At 45.2% G+C, this 20,416-nt stretch overlaps 1 protein-coding gene across 1 annotated transcript in view; it reads left to right on the top strand.

The window, feature by feature from the left end:
* The first annotated feature begins 3,096 nt into the window (after positions 1–3,096).
* Positions 3,097–20,416, top strand: part of LOC125911174 (sterol 26-hydroxylase, mitochondrial) — a 33,814-nt gene continuing 16,494 nt past the window's right edge. Inside the window, exon 1 of the mRNA XM_049614870.1 lies at positions 3,097–3,703. Within this exon, the coding sequence (XP_049470827.1) occupies positions 3,440–3,703 (264 nt within the window). The 5' untranslated portion in view covers positions 3,097–3,439. The remainder of the gene's footprint in view (positions 3,704–20,416) is intronic.

Raw genomic sequence — 20,416 nt, 5'->3', positions numbered from 1 at the left:
GCGACATGCAGCAAAATGAACCTGGACCACTTTCTTACACCATACACAAAAATAAACTCAAAATGGATGAAAGACTTAAACGTAAGACAGGAAGCCATCAAAATCCTCAAGTAGAAAGCGGGCAAAAACCTCTTTTACCTCGGCCGCAGCAACTTCTTACTTAACATGTCTCCAGAGGCAAGGGACACAAAAGCAAAAATGAACTATTGGGACTTCATCAAAATAAAAAGCTTCTGGGGTGCTTGGGTGGCTCAGTCGGTTGAGTGTCTGACTTCGGCTCAGGTCATGATCTCACAGCTCGTGAGTTCGAGCCCCATGTCGGGCTCTGTGCTGACAGCTTGGAGCCTGGAGCCTGATTTGGATTCTGTGTCTCCCTCTCTCTCTGCCCCTAACCCATCGCATCCTGTCTCTGTCTCAAAAATAAATAAACATTAAAAAAATAAATAAATAAAAATATTCTGCACAGTGAAGGAAACAATCAGCAAAACTAAAAGGCAACCGATGGAATGGGAGAAGATATTTGCAAACGACATACCAGATAAAGGGTTAGTATCCAAAATCTATAAAGAACTTAGGAAACTCAACACCCAAAAAACAAATAATCCAGTGAAGAAATGGACAAAAGACATGAATAGACACTTCTCCAAAGAAGACATCAAGATGGTCAGCCGACACATGAAAAAATGCTCAACATCACTCATCATCAGGGAAATACAAATCAAAACCACAATGAGATACCACCTCACACTTGTCACAATGGCTAACATGAACAACTCAGGCAACAACAGATGTTGGCGAGGATGCGGAGAAAGAGGATCTCTTTTGCGTTGTTGGTGGGAGTACAAACTGGTGCAGCCACTCTGGAAACCAGTATGGAGGGTCTTCAAAAAATCAAAAATAGAACTACCCTACGACCCAGCAATTGCATTATTAGGTATTTATCCAAGGGATACAGGTGTGCTGTTTCAAAGGGGCACATGCACCCCAGTGTTTATAGCAGCCCTATCAACAATATCCAAAGTATGGAAAAAGCCCAAATGCCCATCAACAAATGAATGGATAAAGATGTGGTATATATATATAATGGAGCATTACTAGGCAATCAAAAAGAATGAAATCTTATCATTTGCAACTATGTGGATGGAACTAGAAGGTATTATGCTAAGAGAAATTAGTCAGAGAAAGACAAATATCTTATGACTTCACTCATATGACTGCTTTAAGATACAAAACAGATGAACATAAGGGAAGGGAAGCAAAAATAATATAAAAAACAGGGAGGGGGACAAAACATGAGACTCTTAAATATGGAGAACAAACAGAGGGTTGCTGGAGGGGTTGTGGGAGGGAGAGATGGGTTAAATGGGTAAAGGGCATTAAGGAATCTACTCCGGAAATCATTGTTGCACTATATGCTAACTTGGATGAAATTTAAAAATAAATAAGTAAATTATAAAAAATAAAATAAAATAAAATGAAATAAAATGAAATAAAGTAAAAAAAATTTTAAGGGGTGCCTGGTGGCTCAGTCCATTAAGATACCCCACCACCGATTCTTGATTTTGGCTCAGGTCATGATTTCACAGTTCATGGGATCAAGCCCCAAGTCAGGCTCTATGCTGACATCTCTTCTACTTGTTCTCTTGCTCTCTCTCAAAATAAAACACTAAAAAAAATAATAATAATAAATAAATAAAAAACATTTTTTAAAGTTTGTTTATTTATTGAGGAGCGGAGGGACAGAAAGAGAGACACAGAGAGAGAATCCCAGGCAGGCTCCACCCTCACCGTGGAGCCCTGCGTGGGGCTCAATCTCACATACCTTGAGATCACGACCTAAGCTGAAATCAAGAATCAGTGTTGAGGTGCCTGAGTTGGGCTCTGTGCTGACAGATCAGAGCCTGGAGCCTGCTTTGGATTCTGTGTCTCCCTTTCTCTGCCCTCCCCAGTTCGTGCTATGTCTCTCTCTCTCTCTCTCTCCCTCAAAAATAAACATTAAAAAGAATTCAATGGGCAGATTTAACGGTAGGTTAGACACAGCTGAATAGAGAATTAATGAGCTAGAAGAGAAAAAAGGATTTAAAAAATGCAGAAAAGTGGGTGAAAGACAGGAAGGATCAGTCAGAAGGTCTAACATATGTATAATCTGAAGTCCTAGGAGAGAGATGGAAAAACAGATTAGGGTAGAAGAAATGTTTGAACAGATAATGTCAGAAAAACTCCCAAACTGATGAAAGATTTTCAGTCGCAGATTGAAGAAACTCTATGTCCCCTAAAGGGATAAATAAAAATAAATCCCCATGTAGCCACCTTAGCTGACCCTCTAATTGTTGCCCCTTTGAACCTAATGTGCCCTTTCTCCTTCTGGCTCTTTATTAAAAAAAAAAAAAAAACCAATTCTTCCAGTGTTCTTAGAACAAGCCTTACCTACCATCCTGCTGGTTCTCTCACTAATGGGTTGCATAATCTTTGACCTGTGTTTATTTTATATTTGTACGAACCATGTTTTTAACGTTTTGAAATAGAAATAACTTTTCAATATACTTTGAATATATGTGAAAAAAAGGATTCATGAAACAATCTTTCTTATTGGCAGTATTTTCTATACTGCTTTATTCTTTTTTATCTTATTAAAAAAATAATTCTGGTTTCAGTCACTAAATCTGGGCTCAACCTGCACTTTGAAAAACCCTGCCTTGGCAGATTTAGGAGTGTGCGCGTTGGGGGTTGGGGGGGGGTAGAATTGCATTAACAACCCCTTAATATTTAAATTTGTTTGCCAGTTTGGCTTTCACCCTCCAGGAATCAGATGACCTTGGATTTGGGACGGGTTTTCTTTTCTTTCTTTCTTTTCTTCTCTTTTCTCTAGTGGCTGGGCGCTCGGACAACCAGCGGGCGCATAGGAAAAGCCAGTGGCCGGTTTAATCTCAGCAGCCTGTTCCAGCTCCCGGGGAAGGGAGGACAGCTGGGGCGATGGCGCCCTGGGGTGGCCAACCCGCAGGTCAGACGACGGCCAGTCTCACTCACTGGGTGGGGCTTCCGAGAACTTTGTTCTACTGCGAACCAAAGTACGGTCCAGAGAACTTCAAGTTCTCGATGAGAGTCCGCGAGAGAGCAAGGTGGGGAGTCGCGGCATTGGCGGCCACGGTCGGGGCTCGGGCGGTCTCCGTATATCCCCCGGGACAGCCTCCGCGGCGGCGTGGGCCGGCCCCTCCCCCGGGCCTCAGGCTCACGGCTGGAGGAGGTGGCTTCTGTGCGTCTGTTAGGTCCTGTTGGAGAGACTCAGGACCGCGAGGGAAAGTGAGGGGTAAGGGGCCTGGCCAGCCTGCGCCCGGCCTACCCGGCGGCTGGCGCCTTGACCCCGCCCCCTTGGGGTTGATCTCTGAGCGGGTTCCAGGCGCTCTTCACTCGCGGTCCAAAGACGCGGGCGGCGCGGGCCATGGATCGCGTGGCTGCGTTGAGGGGCGCGAGGCTGCGGTGGGCGCTGCTGGGGACGCGGGTGGCCCTCCCTGGCCTTTGCCCGCACGGGGCCAGAGCCAAGGCCGCGATCCCCGCCGCCGTCTCGGCCACCGCCGAGACTCCTGGAAACGGGCCTGGCGACCGGAGGCTGCGGACCCTGGAGGAGATTCCGGGGCCGGGGCAGCTGCGCAGTTTCTTCCAGCTGTTAGTGCAAGGCTACGTTCTGCACTTACACAAGCTCCAGGTAACCGAGCGGGGGCGGGGGCGGGGCGGGGGAGAGGGTGGGGGCTCGCGACTGGGGGGTGGGGGTGAGCACAAGGATAAAGAAGCTGGAGATGGGGACACGTTGGACCAAAAGTGAAGGACACGAGAATTTAGCTCAGGACCGACTGGAGCTATGGTCATAGACTGGAAATCTGTAGGGATTACTTGCGAAGGGTAGACAGAACCCTGTGAACCGAAATGAATAGGTCCCGGAGTGGTATGAATCAGGAGGGCACCAGGAAGGAGGGGACTTGGGAGGCCAGGTTTGGAATGAACAGGGGTAGGGGTGCCTGGGTGGCTCAGAGAGTTAAGCACCTGACTTCAGCTCAAGTCATGACCTCTGGGTTCATGGGTGTGAATCCCTTGCTGGGCTCTGTACTGACAGCTGGGAGCCTGGAGACTGCTTTGGATTCAGTGTCTCCCTCTCTCTCTGCCCCTCCCCTGCTTGCACTCTGCCTCTCTCTCTCTCTTAAAAATAAACATTAAATTTTTTTTTTTTAAATAAAATGAACAGGGGTTGAGAGAGGAGAGAACTGTCTTGGTAACATTACTTGGTAATGTAAGGGTATAAGCTGCCAGATGTGGCACAATGACTGTTTACTTGTGTGGTGATGTTGGCGACCACAGACTTCTTCCAAAGGAAATGGATTCTGGAGGATTATGGTCGTCAAGCAATTCGCAGGATAGATTTTTCCACAGAGAGAAAAATGTCACTTCTCGAGTGAAAGCAAAATCATAGACATTAAGGAAAAGGAACATTTGTTTAAATTAAGGAATCCAGTAAGAAGAGTTTATTCAGTGAAATGCACATGTGGAGGCAGATAACCCACTCTGGATGGACAGAGATGGGAAAACCCGATGTTGGCTAAGTTGGAAGAGTTTTAGGAAATGAACTGAAGAGATTCACCTCAGATCTGTCTTCCTAATGACTATGAAAAAATATAAACATGTCCACTCTGCTCCAGGCATGTTTCCAAGTGCTGGGATTCATTGAGAGGTGACCAGTGCCCTCAGTGCTGAGCTGGAAGCTTATACCCTAGGGTTTATGTGCTCCTTTGGGGGAAGAGGGAGAGAGGGAAGTGAACAGATCAATAAACAGCTAATTTGAGGCAGAGAACTTGAGTGCCCTGAGAGGAGAAGCCTGCCCAGGGTTGGGGATTGGGTGGCACCTTTGATTCATTTATTTGCTCTCCAGGCACATGTGTGGTCATCAGTGATTGGCAGGACGAGTGGGCAGGCCTTTGGCCGGGCTGGTGAACAGGCTGGTTACCATGTCCCTGTGCTGGGCAGTAGTCAGAAACTCAGAAGAGCTCTGGGCACTGGGGATAGGACAGGTCTTTGAGGAGGGCCATGAAGGTCAGACAAAGGGCCCTGGTTCCTCCGAGGGGCCGTGGTGGGCTCTTGAGCAGGCACGGGGTGAAGATGGCCTCTAGGGGGCACTGTCGAGGTTATGGTGTGTGCAGTAGGATGGATTAGACAGGATTGGTAGAGAGGGCCTCTGGGGACAAAGGATCGGGTGTGGCGGTATCTGAGGCACCCTCCAGACAAAGTTGGACAGGGAGTTGAGGATGAGGGTGAAAATGGCTATGAGGGCTTGAAGTGCTTGCAGTGCTTAGCTCTTGTTTCTTAGATTTGGTGGGCAGGTCACAAGACTCATAGAGCTGGTTAAAAAATAATTCCTTCTGGGCTCAGCTTTAAGATACCAAGTAAGCTGAGAAACCAGAGTTCTGTAAACTTTTCCTGCTTGATTTAACCTCTAGAAATAGGAGAGGCCCAGTGAATGCCCCAAGGGTGGCGACTAAGGATTCCTCCTCATTTCATAGGGAGAGTTTACTGGAAGGTTTTGCTGAGGATTATCTCTAGAGCAGTAACTACCAAAGAAATTCTAGACCACCCTAGGAGGTGGAGGAGGAAGAGGAGAAAGCCAGGAATGTGTAGCCTTTTATTATTATTATTTTTTTAATGTTTATTTATTTTTGAGAGAGAGAGAGAGAGAGAGCGCGCGCGCGCGGGAGAGACACAGAATTCGAAGGGAGGATTCTCCCAGGGCTCTAACTCACAAACTGAGAGATCATGACCTGAATCAGAAGTAGGATGCTTAACTGACTAAGCCATCCAGGCACCCCAGGAATGTGTAGCCTTTTAAAGGAGCAGCCAGGGCTAGGATTTTGGAGAGTCCCCTGGCTCCTGCCCTGTATCCCAGAGATCTGGAGTCACATGAACCTTCCCAGGGCACTGGTGGAAATTATACTAGCCCTTCCCATTACATGTGACTGGTGTGAGTTAATAAAGAGTGAAAGCCTGCGCATCTATAAAACCCTGTTAATACCCCTATTGAGAAGGAGGATACATTTCAGTGACCCACTTTGTATCAGTTCAGATTTGTTTGGTTGCCTCTCACAGTGGCTTAAACGATAAAGTAGCTTTATTGGTTCATATAACCAAAAAGTCTAATAGTTGGATGCCCTACAGCTATATAGCCTGGTCTAGAGATTGATGAGATCATCAAAGCTATAGTTTTGCTTTTCTGCAGTTCTCTTGGCTCTGCTGCCTTGCAAAAGTTAGTTGACTGGCCTGGGTTAATTGCCTGTCTCTGAACCCATCATAGTGGCCATTGACATACTCTAATTAGCTTAGACACATGTAGGCTCACCTCTAAAGCTGGGGTTGGGGTCCCTCCCACCTCAACCAGGTGAGTGCTGCACAAAGCAGAGCAGTTGAAGTTGATATAAAGGCAGCTGACCATAATATCCCCTCGGCACCCTCGACTGTCGGGTCGAAACTGCATATCACACACAAAAATAATAAAGTCAGCTCAGGAGAGCATTGTAGGACTTAAGGGAGTGGAGTAGGGACTGGGACATGTGAAAATCGTGCTAGTCCATAAATGCAGTTCCCTTCTCTTTCTTAAAGAAAATAATATCAAGAGTGCTAGCAAAATGAAATGTGAACATATGCTAAATTTATATGTAAACTTATGTTAAGTTGATGTCTTTCAAAGATGGGGACCCAGAGACTGGTGAGATCAGTCATCTATTCTGTAGCTCTTATTGCAGACTGCCTTCATGTGCCCCACTTTGCCTTGTGCCCATAATTGTCATTTCATGTGTCATGTTTCTTCTCTCTCTCTCTCTCTCTCTTTTTAATGTTTATTTATTTATTTTTGAGATAGAGAGAGTGAGCGGAGTAGGGGCAGAGAGAAAAGGAGAGAGAGAAACGCAAGCAGGCTCCACACTCTCAGCCCAGAACGTGACGTGAGGTTCAAACTCATGAAATGTGGGATCATGACCTGAGCTGAAATCAAGAGTCAGATGCTTAACTGACTGAGCCACTCAGGTGCCCCTCTCTTTTTTTATAGTTACAATTTTTTTCTTGTGATGTCTTTTTTTAAAAAGTTTATTTATTTTAATTAATTAATTTAGAGAGCATGAGCGGCGGAGGGGCAGAGAGAGAGGGAGAGAGAGAATCCCAAGCAGGCTCCACTCTGTCAACTCGGAGTCCAATGAGGGGCTCTAATCCATGAACTGTGAGATCATGACCTGAGCTGAGATCAGGAGTCAGACGCTTAACCGACTGAGCCACCCAGGTACCCCTCTTGTGGTAACTCTTAAGATCTCTCTTAGAGACTCTTAAATACAGAGGACAAACTGAGGGTTGCTGAAGGAGGGGGTGGGGGGTGGATTAAATGGGGGATGGGAATTAAGGTGAGTATTTTTCAGGATGAGCACTGGGTGTCATATGTAAGAGACGAATGACTGGATTCTACTCCTGAAGCCAAAACGACACTGTATGTTAACTAAATTGAAAATAAATTAATAATAAAAAAAAAAGAAAGTGAAAAGACAGTCCATAGAATGGGAGGAAATATTTGCAAATCATGTATCTGATAAAGAACTTGGGTCCAGAATATATAAGGACTTATACAGTTCAATAATAAAATAACTAACTCAATTTTTTAAATGAAAGCAGTATTGGAATAGGCATTTCTCCAAAGAAGGTATATAAATGGCTTAAAAGCACATGGAAAAATGATCTATATCATTAGCCACTAGAGGGATGCAAATAATAACCGGAAGAGGGGTGCCTGGGTGGCTCAGTCGAGCATCCAACTTCAGCTCAGGTCATGATCTTGCTACTACCAGTGCAGAACCCACTCCGGATCCTCTCTCTCTCCCATTCTCTCTGCCCCTCCCCCACCCTCAAAAATAAATTTTAAAAACATAAAAAAGAGATCTACTCTCTTAGGAACTTTTAAATATACAATACTGTACTAATAATTATAGCCACCATGCTGAACATTACATCCCCGGGACTCACTTATTTTCTGTCTGCACTTTTTTGTCTTTTGACCCCCTTCACCCATTTTCCTTACTCCCACCCGCCTCCTCTGGCAACCACCAATCTGTTCTCTATATCTATGAGTTCGGTTTTGGTTTGTTTTGTTTTTAGATTTCACATGGAAGAGAAGGATCAGTCAAAATTTGTCTCTCTCTGATTTATTTCACTTAACATAATGCCCTCAGGGTCAATCCATGTTGTCCTAAGTGGCAAGATTTCCTTCTTTTGTGTGGCTGAATAATGTTCCACTGTGTATATACCACAATTTCTTTTTTTTAATTAAAATTTTTTTTAATGTTTATTTTTGAGAGAGAGACAGACAGACAGCCTGAGAGAGAGAGGGGCAGAGAGAGAGGGAGACACAAAATCCAAAGCAGGCTCCAGGCTCTGAGCTGTCAGTACAGAGCCCGATGTGGGGCTCGAACCCACAAACCCATGACCTGAGCCGAAGTCCGACACTTAACCCACTGAGCCACCCAGGCGCCCCTATAGTACAATTTATCAATTCATTCATCAGTGGACACTTAGGTTGATTCCAGGTCTTGGCTATTGTAAATAATGCTGCAGCGAACTTGGGGGTGCTTATATCTTTTTGAGTTAGTGTTTTTGTTTTCTTTAAATAAATACCCACAGTAGAATTGCTGGATCATAGGGTAGTTTTGTTTTTGTTTGTTTGTTCTTTTGTTTTTTAAAAAATATTTTTATTTATTTTTGAGAGAGAGAGAGAGAGAGAGAGAGAGAGCAAGCAGGGGAGGGGCAGGGAGAGGAAGACACAGAATCGGAAGCAGGCTCCAGGCTCTGAGCTGTCAGCACAGAGCCCAACGTGGGGCTCAAACTGGTGAACCGTGAGATCATGACCTGGGCCAAAGTCAGATGTTCAATCGACTGAGCCACCCAGCTGCCCCAAGAGTAGTTTTATTTGTAATTTTTTGAGGAACCTCCACACTGTTTCCCACAGTGGCTGCACCAGTTTGCATTCCCACTGAGAGTGCACAAAGCTTCCCTTTTCTCCACATCCTCACCAACACTTGTTGTTTCTTATTCTTTTGATGTCCATCTTAACAGGTATGAGGTGATATCTCATTGTGGTTTTGATTTGCATTTCCCTGATGATTTTTGACGTTGGGCATCTTTTCACGTACCTGTTGGCCACTTGTATGTTTTCTGTGGAAAAATATCTATGTGGATTTTCTGCCCATTTTTTAGTCAGATTGTTTTCATGGATATTTTCTACTGTCTTTTTAGTTTCTATTTATTTCCACCCTGATCTTTGTTATTTTTCTCCTTTCTACTAACTTTGGGGTTAGTTTGTTATTCCTTTCCTAGTTTCTTGAGGTGTAAAGTTAGGTTGCTTATCTGAGATCTTTCTTGTTTCATAATGTAGGCATTTATCACTCCGAACTTCTCTCTTAGAATTACTTTTGCTGCACTCCATAAATTATGGCTTTTACCACTCTTCCCCCCCCCCTCCCCCCCACCCTTTCCCTGAAGCCTGCAATCCCGCTCTCCACTGATATCAGCATCAAAGGCCAGATGACCTGGGACCTTCTGAACGTGGCAGGCTTTGTTCTGCCCAATGCAGAAGACATATCGTTTCCAGCTCTGGCAGCTCCGGCACCAGGTCAGCCTCCCTGCTTGGCTGTGGCTTGGCTGGCAGCATGAACAGCCCCATGGCGACTGTGGGAAGGGATGGTGTCTGGGCGCCCCCTCCTGCTTGGTGTTTTTTCAGCTCAGTCTTATGCATGTACCGCTGCTGCGTCAGTGTCCCTAAAGCATGTTTGGTTCCCCTGCTCAGGAATCTCCACAGGACCTGGGGAATCAGCATTGAACTCCTCACAGGGATGTTCAAGGCCCCAGCCTCCTTTTCCCAGGCACCCCTTCTCCCTTTCCGTTTTGATATGCTGTATTTTCCATTTTCATTTGTCTTTAGATATTTTTTTGATTTTCTCTTCTGATCTCTTCTTTGACCCCACGATTATTCAGTAGCATGTTGTTTAATCTCCACATATTTATGAATTTTCCAGGTTTTTCTTTTTTTGTAATTGATTTCTAGTTTCATACTTTATGGCTTTACCATAAAGTAAAGTGGTGGTAAAAGATGGTGAGAAAAGATCCTCCATACGATTTTACTCTTCTTAAATTTGTTAAGACTTGTTTTGTGGCCTATCATGTGATCTAGCCTGGAGAATGTTTCATGTTCACTTGAGAAGAATGTGTATCCTGCTGCATTTGGATGGAATGTTCTGTATATATCTCTTAAGTCCATCCGGTCTGTTGTGTCACTTAAGGCCAATATTTCCTTATTGATTTTCTGTCTCGGTGGTCTGTCCACTGATGAAAGTGGGGTATCAATTTCCACTACTGTTACTGTGTTGCTCCCTGTTTCTCCCTTTAGATCTGTTAATATTTGCTTTATATATTTAGATGGCACATGTTTCATGCCATCACCTGTTTATATGGCTTAGAGGCTGGGCTGGTAAGTTCTGAGGGCTGGGCCTGTGTCTTTCCCACCTCTGTGCCCTCCAGTGCCAGATACAGTCCTTGGTACAGGGAAGGTTCTTACTAATGTTTGAATAAATAAATAAATAAATAAATAAATAAATGTCATGTACCGGCCAAAGGGCTGTGAGTGGTACCAAGCAGTGATTCCATCAGGTGGTAAACTTTGTGAGACTCTCCTTAGCTCTTCGGTCTGGGTTGTTTGACATAAGATCGAGTGAAAAGACAGTAAGGGCGGTGGGCCGACTGAGTCAGCCTCACTATTCAGGTCTCAACTTTTCGAGTTCAGAAACTATATTTTATCAGCAAATTGAACATGGGCAGACTATTAGGGACTGACCAACATTGGCCAAACCCACAGAAACAAATTGTGGACTGGAGTGCCCACGGTTTATTTACTGAAGAAGTCAGCCCTCTCGGGAATCATAATACTCCATCACATAGAAACCCCCTATTCTAATGATCTATTGCTGCATAACAAGCTATCCCAAAATATAATGGCTTAAAACAACATTTTGGTACACTCATGATTTTATGGGTCAGGAATTTGGGCAGTGCACATCAGAAGTGACTTATCTCAGCTTCCCAAGGGAGCAGGGCTTCAGTTTGAATGGCTGGATATGGCTGGGATGGCTTGAGTGGGGCCATGTTTCTGTTCAGAAACTAAATTTGTTTCCATGGCTTCCTCAGTGTTTCCCCATGTCACATCTCCTAGGACTGGAATTTCCAAGATGGCTTCTTCAGTCGCATGTTTGGTGCCTGGCCTGGTTTGACCAGATCAGCTAAGCATCTCTCTCTCTTTCCATGTGGCTAGTTTGGGCTTCCTTACACCATGGTGGTCTCTGGATGATCAGACTTCTTATGGGGTCCTGGCTTTCCCCAAACTGAATGTTCCAAGGGAAAGAAAGTGCAAGTTGCCAGTTTCTTAAGGCCTCGGCCCGAAAACTGGCACAGCATAATTTCTACTGTATTCTACCCATCAGAGCAGGTACAGAGCCCACCTAGATTCTAGAGGAGAAGATGTAGACCTCACCTCTTAATGGGAAGGATGTCAAAGAATCTGTGGCCGTCTTTAATCCACTGCCCGCTCTCCCTAGGATCCAGGTACCTAGGGAGAAAAAGTAGTACCTGCATTAGTGGACTGCTTAGTATGCAGAGACCCCAGAACTAAAAGAGTGGAATTGTACAGAAGGAAATTTCATCTAGGCCTTGGAGAAACCTGGTTGAATGTGCTTCTCTGGTGCCTGTCCATTAGATTAAGTATCTCTCTCTTGAAAGATAAATGCTGCCAAATTCTCGCTGTTTGACTTCCCTCTTCTGGGTTTTGTAACGACCCCTCCCATTCTGTTAACACATTCTTTCTTCAGTTTGGCTAATACCATTGATTAGATGGATTTTCTGCCCCAGTACTCATGTTACCATCCAGCCCTTCGGAGATTGTCCTCTAGTTACCTTTTTTTGGCTTTCAGTCTCATCTGGAAGACATTATGGTAGTCCTTGAGACTATGGCAAAATTAGATGTACTGCCTTTAAGCCTCAGGGTTGGGAACTGAAACCGGGTATTAAGGTCAAAAGTGTGAATCATACCACCTTAGCAACTGCACTGTTAGAATTTTTATCTTACAGATAAAATTCTGTGGTCAAAGAGAATACCGAATATTCAAAGTAGCAGGATCTCTGATTGGGAAAGATTAGAATGACTTACATGTCCCATTAAGGGTCTAATTGATTATAGTGTCTTCATCTGGTGGAATTTATGCAACCACCAAAAAGAACAGGGGCAGCTCAGGGGCGCCTGGGTGGCGCAGTCAGTTAAGCGTCTGACTTCAGCCAGGTCACGATCTCGCGGTCCGTGAGTTCGAGCCCCGCGTCAGGCTCTGGGCTGATGGCTCGGAGCCTGGAGCCTGTTTCCAATTCTGTGTCTCCCTCTCTCTCTGTCCCTCCCCCGTTCATGCTCTGTCTCTCTCTGTCCCAAAAATAAATAAAAAACGTTGAAAAAAAAAATTAAAAAAAAAAAAAAAAGAACAGGGGCAGCTCTATGGGTATTAATATAATTGCTTGCTAAGAGATGGGAAGAAAGTGAGACCCAAAATGGTATTATATGCCATCATCTGTGGATGAAGGGGGAATGTGAGATGTACATGCATATATATGTTTAGTAGGTACATGAAATATCTCTGGGAGGACACACAAGGAATCGGCAATAATGATTGCCTCTGTGTGATGGTTTCTTGGAGTCTGAAGATGAGAGTTAGGAGGAAGTCTTATCTTTTATTGCAGGACTGCTCTGGACCTCCACCAGGTTTTCTCTGGCATCACCCTGCCCAGGCACAGTTTGCCAACTTTTGGGTCCTTTTGTTTACTTTTTCACTGTTTTGAATTTTAACAGTGTGCATGTATGTATTACCTATTAATTTTTTTTAAAAAACCACGAGAGCCAAAGAATGGAAAGCAGGAGGTAAATGCAAGGCTGACCAAGTGCTTCCTGGTCTCGCATGATATTTTGAGGTCTTCCGATGGCCTTTTCCCTTGTACCCTTGTTTGGCTCTGGGTCCTTACTTTCGATTTCCACCAGTGTGCCTACATCTTCTTTCTAGTTCTGCATCACCTGCTGATCGTGCAGTCCTTGTTCTTTGAACGCCCTCATTGTTTCACCTGAGACTCGTCCATTTTGTGGGCAGAGTGCCCTCAACATACTGCGGTTTTCCTCTGGGTGTGTGAGGGGTGTAAGTGGGGGGTGGGCAGTGTTTCTGTTTCCCTGAAGGCCTCTCTGAGGGTGTCCCAGGCAATGCTTTTTCATGGATCACCCTGTATCCTCAGCCCATTCTTTCTCTATGAGTGCAAAATCACAGGGAAATTCTTACTGTCCTATGGTCTGGTACATGTTTTAGTAACTTACGACAGTTCTGTCTTCTTGCATAAAACCAGACATTTTTATGATGATTGAAGTAAGGGCTACACGCATGCACAACATTTTTTTTGTGGCTTTGTTTGTAAAATCAAAAATTCAGAAACCTGTTAAATACCCATAAGCAGGATAAATAAATTGTGATATAGTCATACAATGGAACAATATACAACAGTCATAATAAATGCACAAGCTCTTAATGTATCAATAAAGAACTCAAAAACAAGGTTGAAGGACACCTGGGTGGCTCAGTCGGTTAAGCGTCTGATTCTTAATCTCAGCTCAGGTCTTGATCTCAGGATTGTGAGTTCGAGCCCCGCCTTGGGCTCTGCACTGGGCATGAAGCCTACTTAAAAAACAAACAAAAAACCAAAAGTCTCAAAACAGCAAGGTTGAGTATAGAATGATAGGTACAGTAGAATACTATTTCTGTAAATTAAAAACCACACAAAAATACTATAAGCTGTCATTGGACACCTATATATACAATAAAATTATATAAACATTGACAGAAAGGATACATTTCTGATTCAGGATAGTGGTTGTCCTGGGGAGGGAGGGCAAAGGGAAGGACAAGAAAGGAACTTGGAAATATTTTCCTTTTGGAAAAAGATTTGAAACAAATATGACAAATATTAACAGTTCTCTTCATTTGAGTGCGTGGGTGCATGTGCATTTATAATGTTATTTTCTTTAACTCTCCACATTAAAATATTCATAATAACAAATAAAGTAATCCTGCTCATCCTAAGTCCAAATAGTGCCCCTGGGCTGGTCTGATCTTGGAGGAGATCATTCAAGGCAAGGTTGAGAGCTAGGAGAACCTGGGAATGCTGTTAATTATTTAGCACCTCTGTCTCCCGGAAATGTGAATTCCACTTGTGTGAGGGGGTTGGGGCTAAATTCTCCATGACGCTTTGACAGCACTGAGACATGACGGTCCCAGCGGGGTTCCTCTTCACCTTTGACCCTGAGTGGGCCTTCTTTCTGACCATCTGCCAGTGTAGGCAAAGGAGTGGCCCGTGCCTAGAGTTACCTCTCTCCCTCTGTTTATCCAACTGATGGCCTGCCAACTTTTAGGGGCAGGTTTAGTGACGCTGGCAAAACAGTACGTGAAGTTTGTGAGTTTACTTTTGTCCTTGGCGCTATTTACTTGCTGTTTGAGTGTTTGTTGTGTTTTTGGTTTGCTTGTTTTGTTTTTTGTTTTTAGTTTTTGCCGTGCTGAGAGCCTCCCTAAGGAGTCTACCAGTCACTAAACTAAACAGGCCACTAAGTAGGAAAATAGAACCTTGCAATGCGGTATCACTTTTTTCCAGGGGAGATTTTAGTGTTTTGTTTTGTTTTTTTCTTATAACAGCTTTTTTGAGATATAATCGCATGCCATAGAATCCACCCTGATGAACAACTAAACGGCTTTTAGTATATTCGCAGACTTGTGCAATCATTACCACATCAATTTTCAAATGTTTCCGTTGCCCCGGAAGGAAACCTCGTGCTCTTTAGCACCGCCGGGGCCTCATTCCCTCATCAGCCCCTGGCAACCATTAATCTATCCTCTGCCTCTGTGGATTTGCCTGTTCTGGATACTTCGTATAAATGGGCTCATTGAATACGTGCTCTACTGTGAAAAGCTTTCTCCAGTTAGCGTGACGTCTTCACGGTTCATCCATGTTGTAGCACGTGAGCATCAGTACTTTGTTCCTTTTTATGGCTGACTAATATTCCACGGTGGGGATATGCCACAATGTGTTCCTCCACTCTTCGGTTGAGGGAGGTTTGTGTAGTTTCCGCTTTTCGGCTCAGTGTTGCTTTCGAGTTTTCAAGGTGCCCACAGCTGTCAAAGGTAGGCATAGCGGACATAAGTTAGAGTGGTGAAAACAGGTTTTATTCAGTAGTGGCTGTCAGGAGGGGAAGGAGATAAACTCCATTCTGGTGTGGGCAGGGGTGACTATGTCTTTTAAAAGAGGGAGAGAGCGGGGAGCAGGATGGCAGGCCCGTGAGCAGAGTCAGGGAAATGAAAAATTACAAAAGGCAGGAAGGGGGGCAGCTGGTCCATGTGAAACTCATATGGTTAGTTAACTGGTGCTTCTTAGCAGGACTCCTATACTTCCTCAGAGACTGGACAGAGGCCTTATCTTTAGGTGTCAGCCGTTACAAACAGGAAGTTCTTTAGAGTGCAAGCAGGGGAGGGACAGAGAGAGAGGGAGACACAGAATCCGAGCAGGCTTCAAGCTCTGGGCTGTCAGTACAGAGCCCGATGCAGGGCTGGAACTCACAAACTGTGAGATCGTGACCTGAGCCAAAAGCAGACGCTTCACCGACTGAGCCACTCAGGCACCCCTCAGGGCGGCACTTTAAGGGGCCTTTATCCTCGGAATGAAGGTCATCCTGTGGAGGCTACTCTGAGCTGTTAGAAACTATGTCCGTGAGTTCAAGTCTTTCTAGGCCCCAGCCGAGGCCCAGTTAAGAAGAGGGCTGGGAAGAGCCTGAGCAGAATCTGGTAAGGAGAGAATCTCTATCACAACCTTTTAAACATCTGAAAGCTATGGCACTTTGCAACAACAAAAAATGAGTCTGTTTACCACGTATTGCATAGAATTTCAGTTTTCCATCCCCCACCCCTGAGCCTGTCTGCACACCCCAGGTTACCAGCCTTTGCCTTGAGGTGGGTTAGTACGTTTTAGGCATTATATCTGTGAATTGGTAATTGCCATTATGGCCTGCCTTGGGTTATTCACCTTAACATGTGTGTAGCCACAGGGCACCTCTTTGAGATCAACTACTAATAGAATTCTCTTATTTGACTGATGAGGAAATATCAAGCAAGAAAAGGCAAAGCCAAGGCCGGACTGATTTAATCAGCAAAGATACAACAAGCCACTGTTAGATTTAGACATTTTATTGCTAAATAGTGAAAGGAAGAGTAAGGCAAAGGTGCCGGCTCCCCATGAACCTTGTCCCGCACATTCAAAAAGACGACACTGAAACTTTTCCCACCAGATGAGTGCAGCGTGAGTTATGGGGTATCCCGTTGCTGAGGCGTTCCTTCTAGACTGCAGCCAAAGGGTTTTATGTTCTGCAGCTCTTGTCTGAGTGGGGGTGGGCAGAAACCCCACACTTCATCAGAACCTGGGAGGTGATGAGAAACTGTTTCATGACAACCTCCCTAGTGAGATAAGGAGGTGAGTGGGTGCGGGCCTTATTGCAACTCCTCACAGACATTCTTCCATGTCCCAGGAAGATGGCAAAGTGTTCTGCCAAAACTCATAAGCTATGGCTCAAGTCTCTGTGTGCATAGATAGGTACTGGGCTGCTCCACCGTTCGACCCCGACCCTTCACATATCCCAGAATTTGCAGGGATGTAAATACCCCATCAGATAAATATTCCAGTTCTACTGACGGGAGCGCCTACCAAATCTGTCTTTGGCAATATTGGATGAGTCACCACAACCGTGACTCCCTGTAGGTTGATTAGGCCTGTTTGGAGTATATACTGCAGCCAGGCGCCCCATCCAAGGGCAACCGGAGTTGCAACCACCTACACCCCACCTCAGCCAACCCCGCAGAAGTGCCGGGCACTACGGTTGCCTATTACCACCCGTGCTGAAGGGTTTGGAGCAGCCTGTGACAAATGAACAAGAGGCCAACAGTAACAGGATGAAGCTAAAGAGACCAGATCAGTGTCCAGAAGGTTAATCTTGTCCTGTTGTCTTTATTGGAGGCTGACCATTTCTGAAATCACTGGCCCTTGGGAGGTTTCTAAGAGTTTTTAGATTGAGATTCTATTTGGCCAGTGGTCAAGTTGAGGGCGGTGGTGGTCTGAGTTAACTTGGCCACATGTCAGTTAGATGCCACCTTGTCTGTAGATAGGGGCTGAGAGAGAGAGAGAGAGAGAGAGAGAGAGAGAGAGAGAGAGAGAGATTAATAGTCCCTCCCTGCACCTCCAACCTCCCGGGGATGACCCCTTATCTCCCACAAGCCAGAGGTATTCCTCTCCCCACAGCCATGTGTACAATGTGACAACCTCCTAGCAGTCCCTTCACTTTTTTGTCCCAATCCTCCTGTGTGTCCTAACCCTCACATGAGCCCTGCTGAGGTGCCTCAGTGATTTCTTCCTTGTATACTTCCTACCATTCTAGAACATCTCCCATCCCCACATCGGGGCCATCTTGGGGCTGAAACCTCATATTCATGGCCATTACCGTCCATATCTATTACTGCCCAAGAGCGGCAAGCAGAACTGATGGCGAAAGAAGCACCAGGTTAGGATAGCTTACTCCATGACTCTTCTCGCTACTTGCAAAGTAGCTGTTAGTTTTCCAAGGGGGTAGGTGTGGGAAGAAAAATGGGGGAATGAGAAGAGTTAATTATGTGGCTCGGGTCTCTTACAACCTATCTCGGGCCTCTTCCTGGCTCTCCAATCTCACAATGAAGAATTCTGTTGAAATGGCAGATACCCTCCTAGTGAATTGTCACATAGATATTCCAAACTGACTTTCTTAGGTGTGTCATCCACTGGGAGCTGAGGCTGGGTTATCCAGTTATCTTTTTCAGTTTCCCCTTTAAGAGTCCACTCCATGTTTCAGTGGCACTGGCTTCCTGGGGATGATACGAGGCATGGAAGGTTCAGTGAATGTTCCACGCAGCTGCCACTGCTGGGTCCTTTTTACTTCAAGTGGGAACCGTTGTTTGAATGGATGCCCTTGGGAAACCAAATGTATAGCACTGTCCATCGAAGGGTCTTTGAATAGTGTGCCCCTCGTGCTGTGCAGATGGAGACGGTAGTGTCATACCTTGAAGAGGTGTCTGCTACAATCGATGTCCGATGGTACCCTCAAGAGGATGGTAGGGGACCTGTACAGTCTGTTTGGTAGGACAGGCCAGGTCCAGTACCCCTCACTATGAGCCCCCAAATTTCTTTTACCACTGGAATGTCTAGCTGGTGGTCTGGGCATATCTGCCACCTTCTTTGGCTTCACATACTGCGGTCACTATGCCTTGTTTGGGGGCTCCCGTGGATGGACTACCATGCCCTGTGCAGCAGTCTGTCTGGATGGCTACGGTCCTTACATTTGTATCACAGATCTCCTCAGCTTGCTGATTTCACCCATGTTGATCCAAGGAAACCTTTGCCACGGGCGTCCCTCCGGGTCATGAACAGAGGGTATGGGTCTTGTGTGATCTGCTGCCATGATGATCATTGCCAAAGAGGCTGAGACTTGTTCATCCAGGCATTCCACTGCCAGGCATCAGCCCACACACTCATGAGTCAGTGAAAATGTAACAGGGTGTATTTGGGGAGGTCTTTTCCAGAGCAAGTAGCACAGCTCACAACAGCGAGCGTTCTCCTTTCCGTGCATAGTTTTAGACAATTTTCTTTGGGGGGTACATGGCAGCATCACCCCAGGACACCCCATGGCCCCCAACTGAGCTGATCTATCCATGAACCAGGCCCAGGCATTGTCAGTAACTTCAGTGAAGGTAAGCCCCCAAGAAATCTGAGGTGTTGGCATAGACCCTGCATCTGAGTCAACACATCTAGAGGGCGACTAACCACTTAATGGCTGGTGTGCTATTTTCTGGATGTACTGCAGCCACATAATCAGGGATGCTTGTCAGGCAGTACCCACTTGATGTTCTCGTTTCCCACGGGACATCAGGTAGAACAGCAATTTGCCGTGTCTGTCTCAGTGTGCATTAGTGCTCAATATCAAGCCAGTAATTGTCTCTCAGTTGGGGTATTCTGGGTGGTGAGGTCAGGCAAGTGCCATGTCCAAAACCCTAAGGAACCATTGCCTAGTGGCCACATAATTTTACCACTGGTCTCAGTCTGTGTAATGTCAGTCACTGACACGTGTAGCTCACATGTCTCATGAGGACTGACTGGCCGCAGTGGAAGAACAGTTTGTACTGTTGGATTGTCTATCTATCGATCTATCGATCTATCTATCTATCTTAGTAATCTCTACGCCCAAAGTTGCACCTCTTCCAACTGAACCAGCCAGACACCCCTGGATTGTTTCCTTAAGCATGTTTGTCTGTACTAGTTCTTTGATCAAGACAGTGATCTTCCTTTCCACCCCTTCCCTTTCCTTGGAATCCCATACTACTTTACTTATACCGGATGACTGAACCGAGAGAACAAGGTAGACTCCTGGTGGTCCACTCAACCCACTACCACTGCTCTAATCATGGCGTTTCCCCACCGAAAACATCCCTTACAGTTTAGAGAAATATTACATGTATTTAACACATTTATTCCCACAATACATTCAGTATAGCTTTGACGAACTGATGACCAGGGAGTATTTTATCTGTAGCCACAGCCACCTGTCTAATGGAAACAGTTTTCCTTTCCTTAGTAATACAGACGGGTAAGGAACAACCATGGAATGTTTTTAAACATTTTATGGGACCCTCTCCCTTTTTTGTCTAAAAACCAACACAACTTGGGGCACCTGGATGGTTCAGTCGGTTAAGCATCCAACTTTGGCTCCGGTCATGATCTCAAATTCTGTGTCTCCCTCTCTCTCTGCCCCTCCCCTGCTTGTGCACGCTCTCTCTCAAAAATAAACAAACACTTAAAAAATAATAAAATAAAATAAAGTAAAATAATAAAATAAAATATAAAGTAAAATAAAATAAAATTAAATTAAAAAAAAAAAAACCAACACAACTCATCAGGGCTCTCGGGGACCATGGCCAAGGACTCCTGTCCCCTTGTCACTAAATACGTCAACCAGGCTTGTTACTGCCTGCCAGGATCCTATTGCACACTTTGCTAGTTGGCCCGTGGGGTCTCACGATCTTTTTCCTAAAAGGATGGCATGACCTTATCAGCTTTGGTGAAGAGAGTTAAAAAAACCCCATGTAGTCAATCTGTCAGGAGCAGTGGGGTGACACCCTTGATAGTATGGTTCCTTCTGTAGGTGCAACTTTCATATCAG

Source organism: Panthera uncia (assembly GCF_023721935.1).
Source record: "Panthera uncia isolate 11264 chromosome C1 unlocalized genomic scaffold, Puncia_PCG_1.0 HiC_scaffold_3, whole genome shotgun sequence".
NCBI lineage: Eukaryota > Metazoa > Chordata > Mammalia > Carnivora > Felidae > Panthera > Panthera uncia.
Note: the sequence above shows the minus strand (reverse complement) of the source record. Positions and strands in the feature narration are given on the sequence as shown.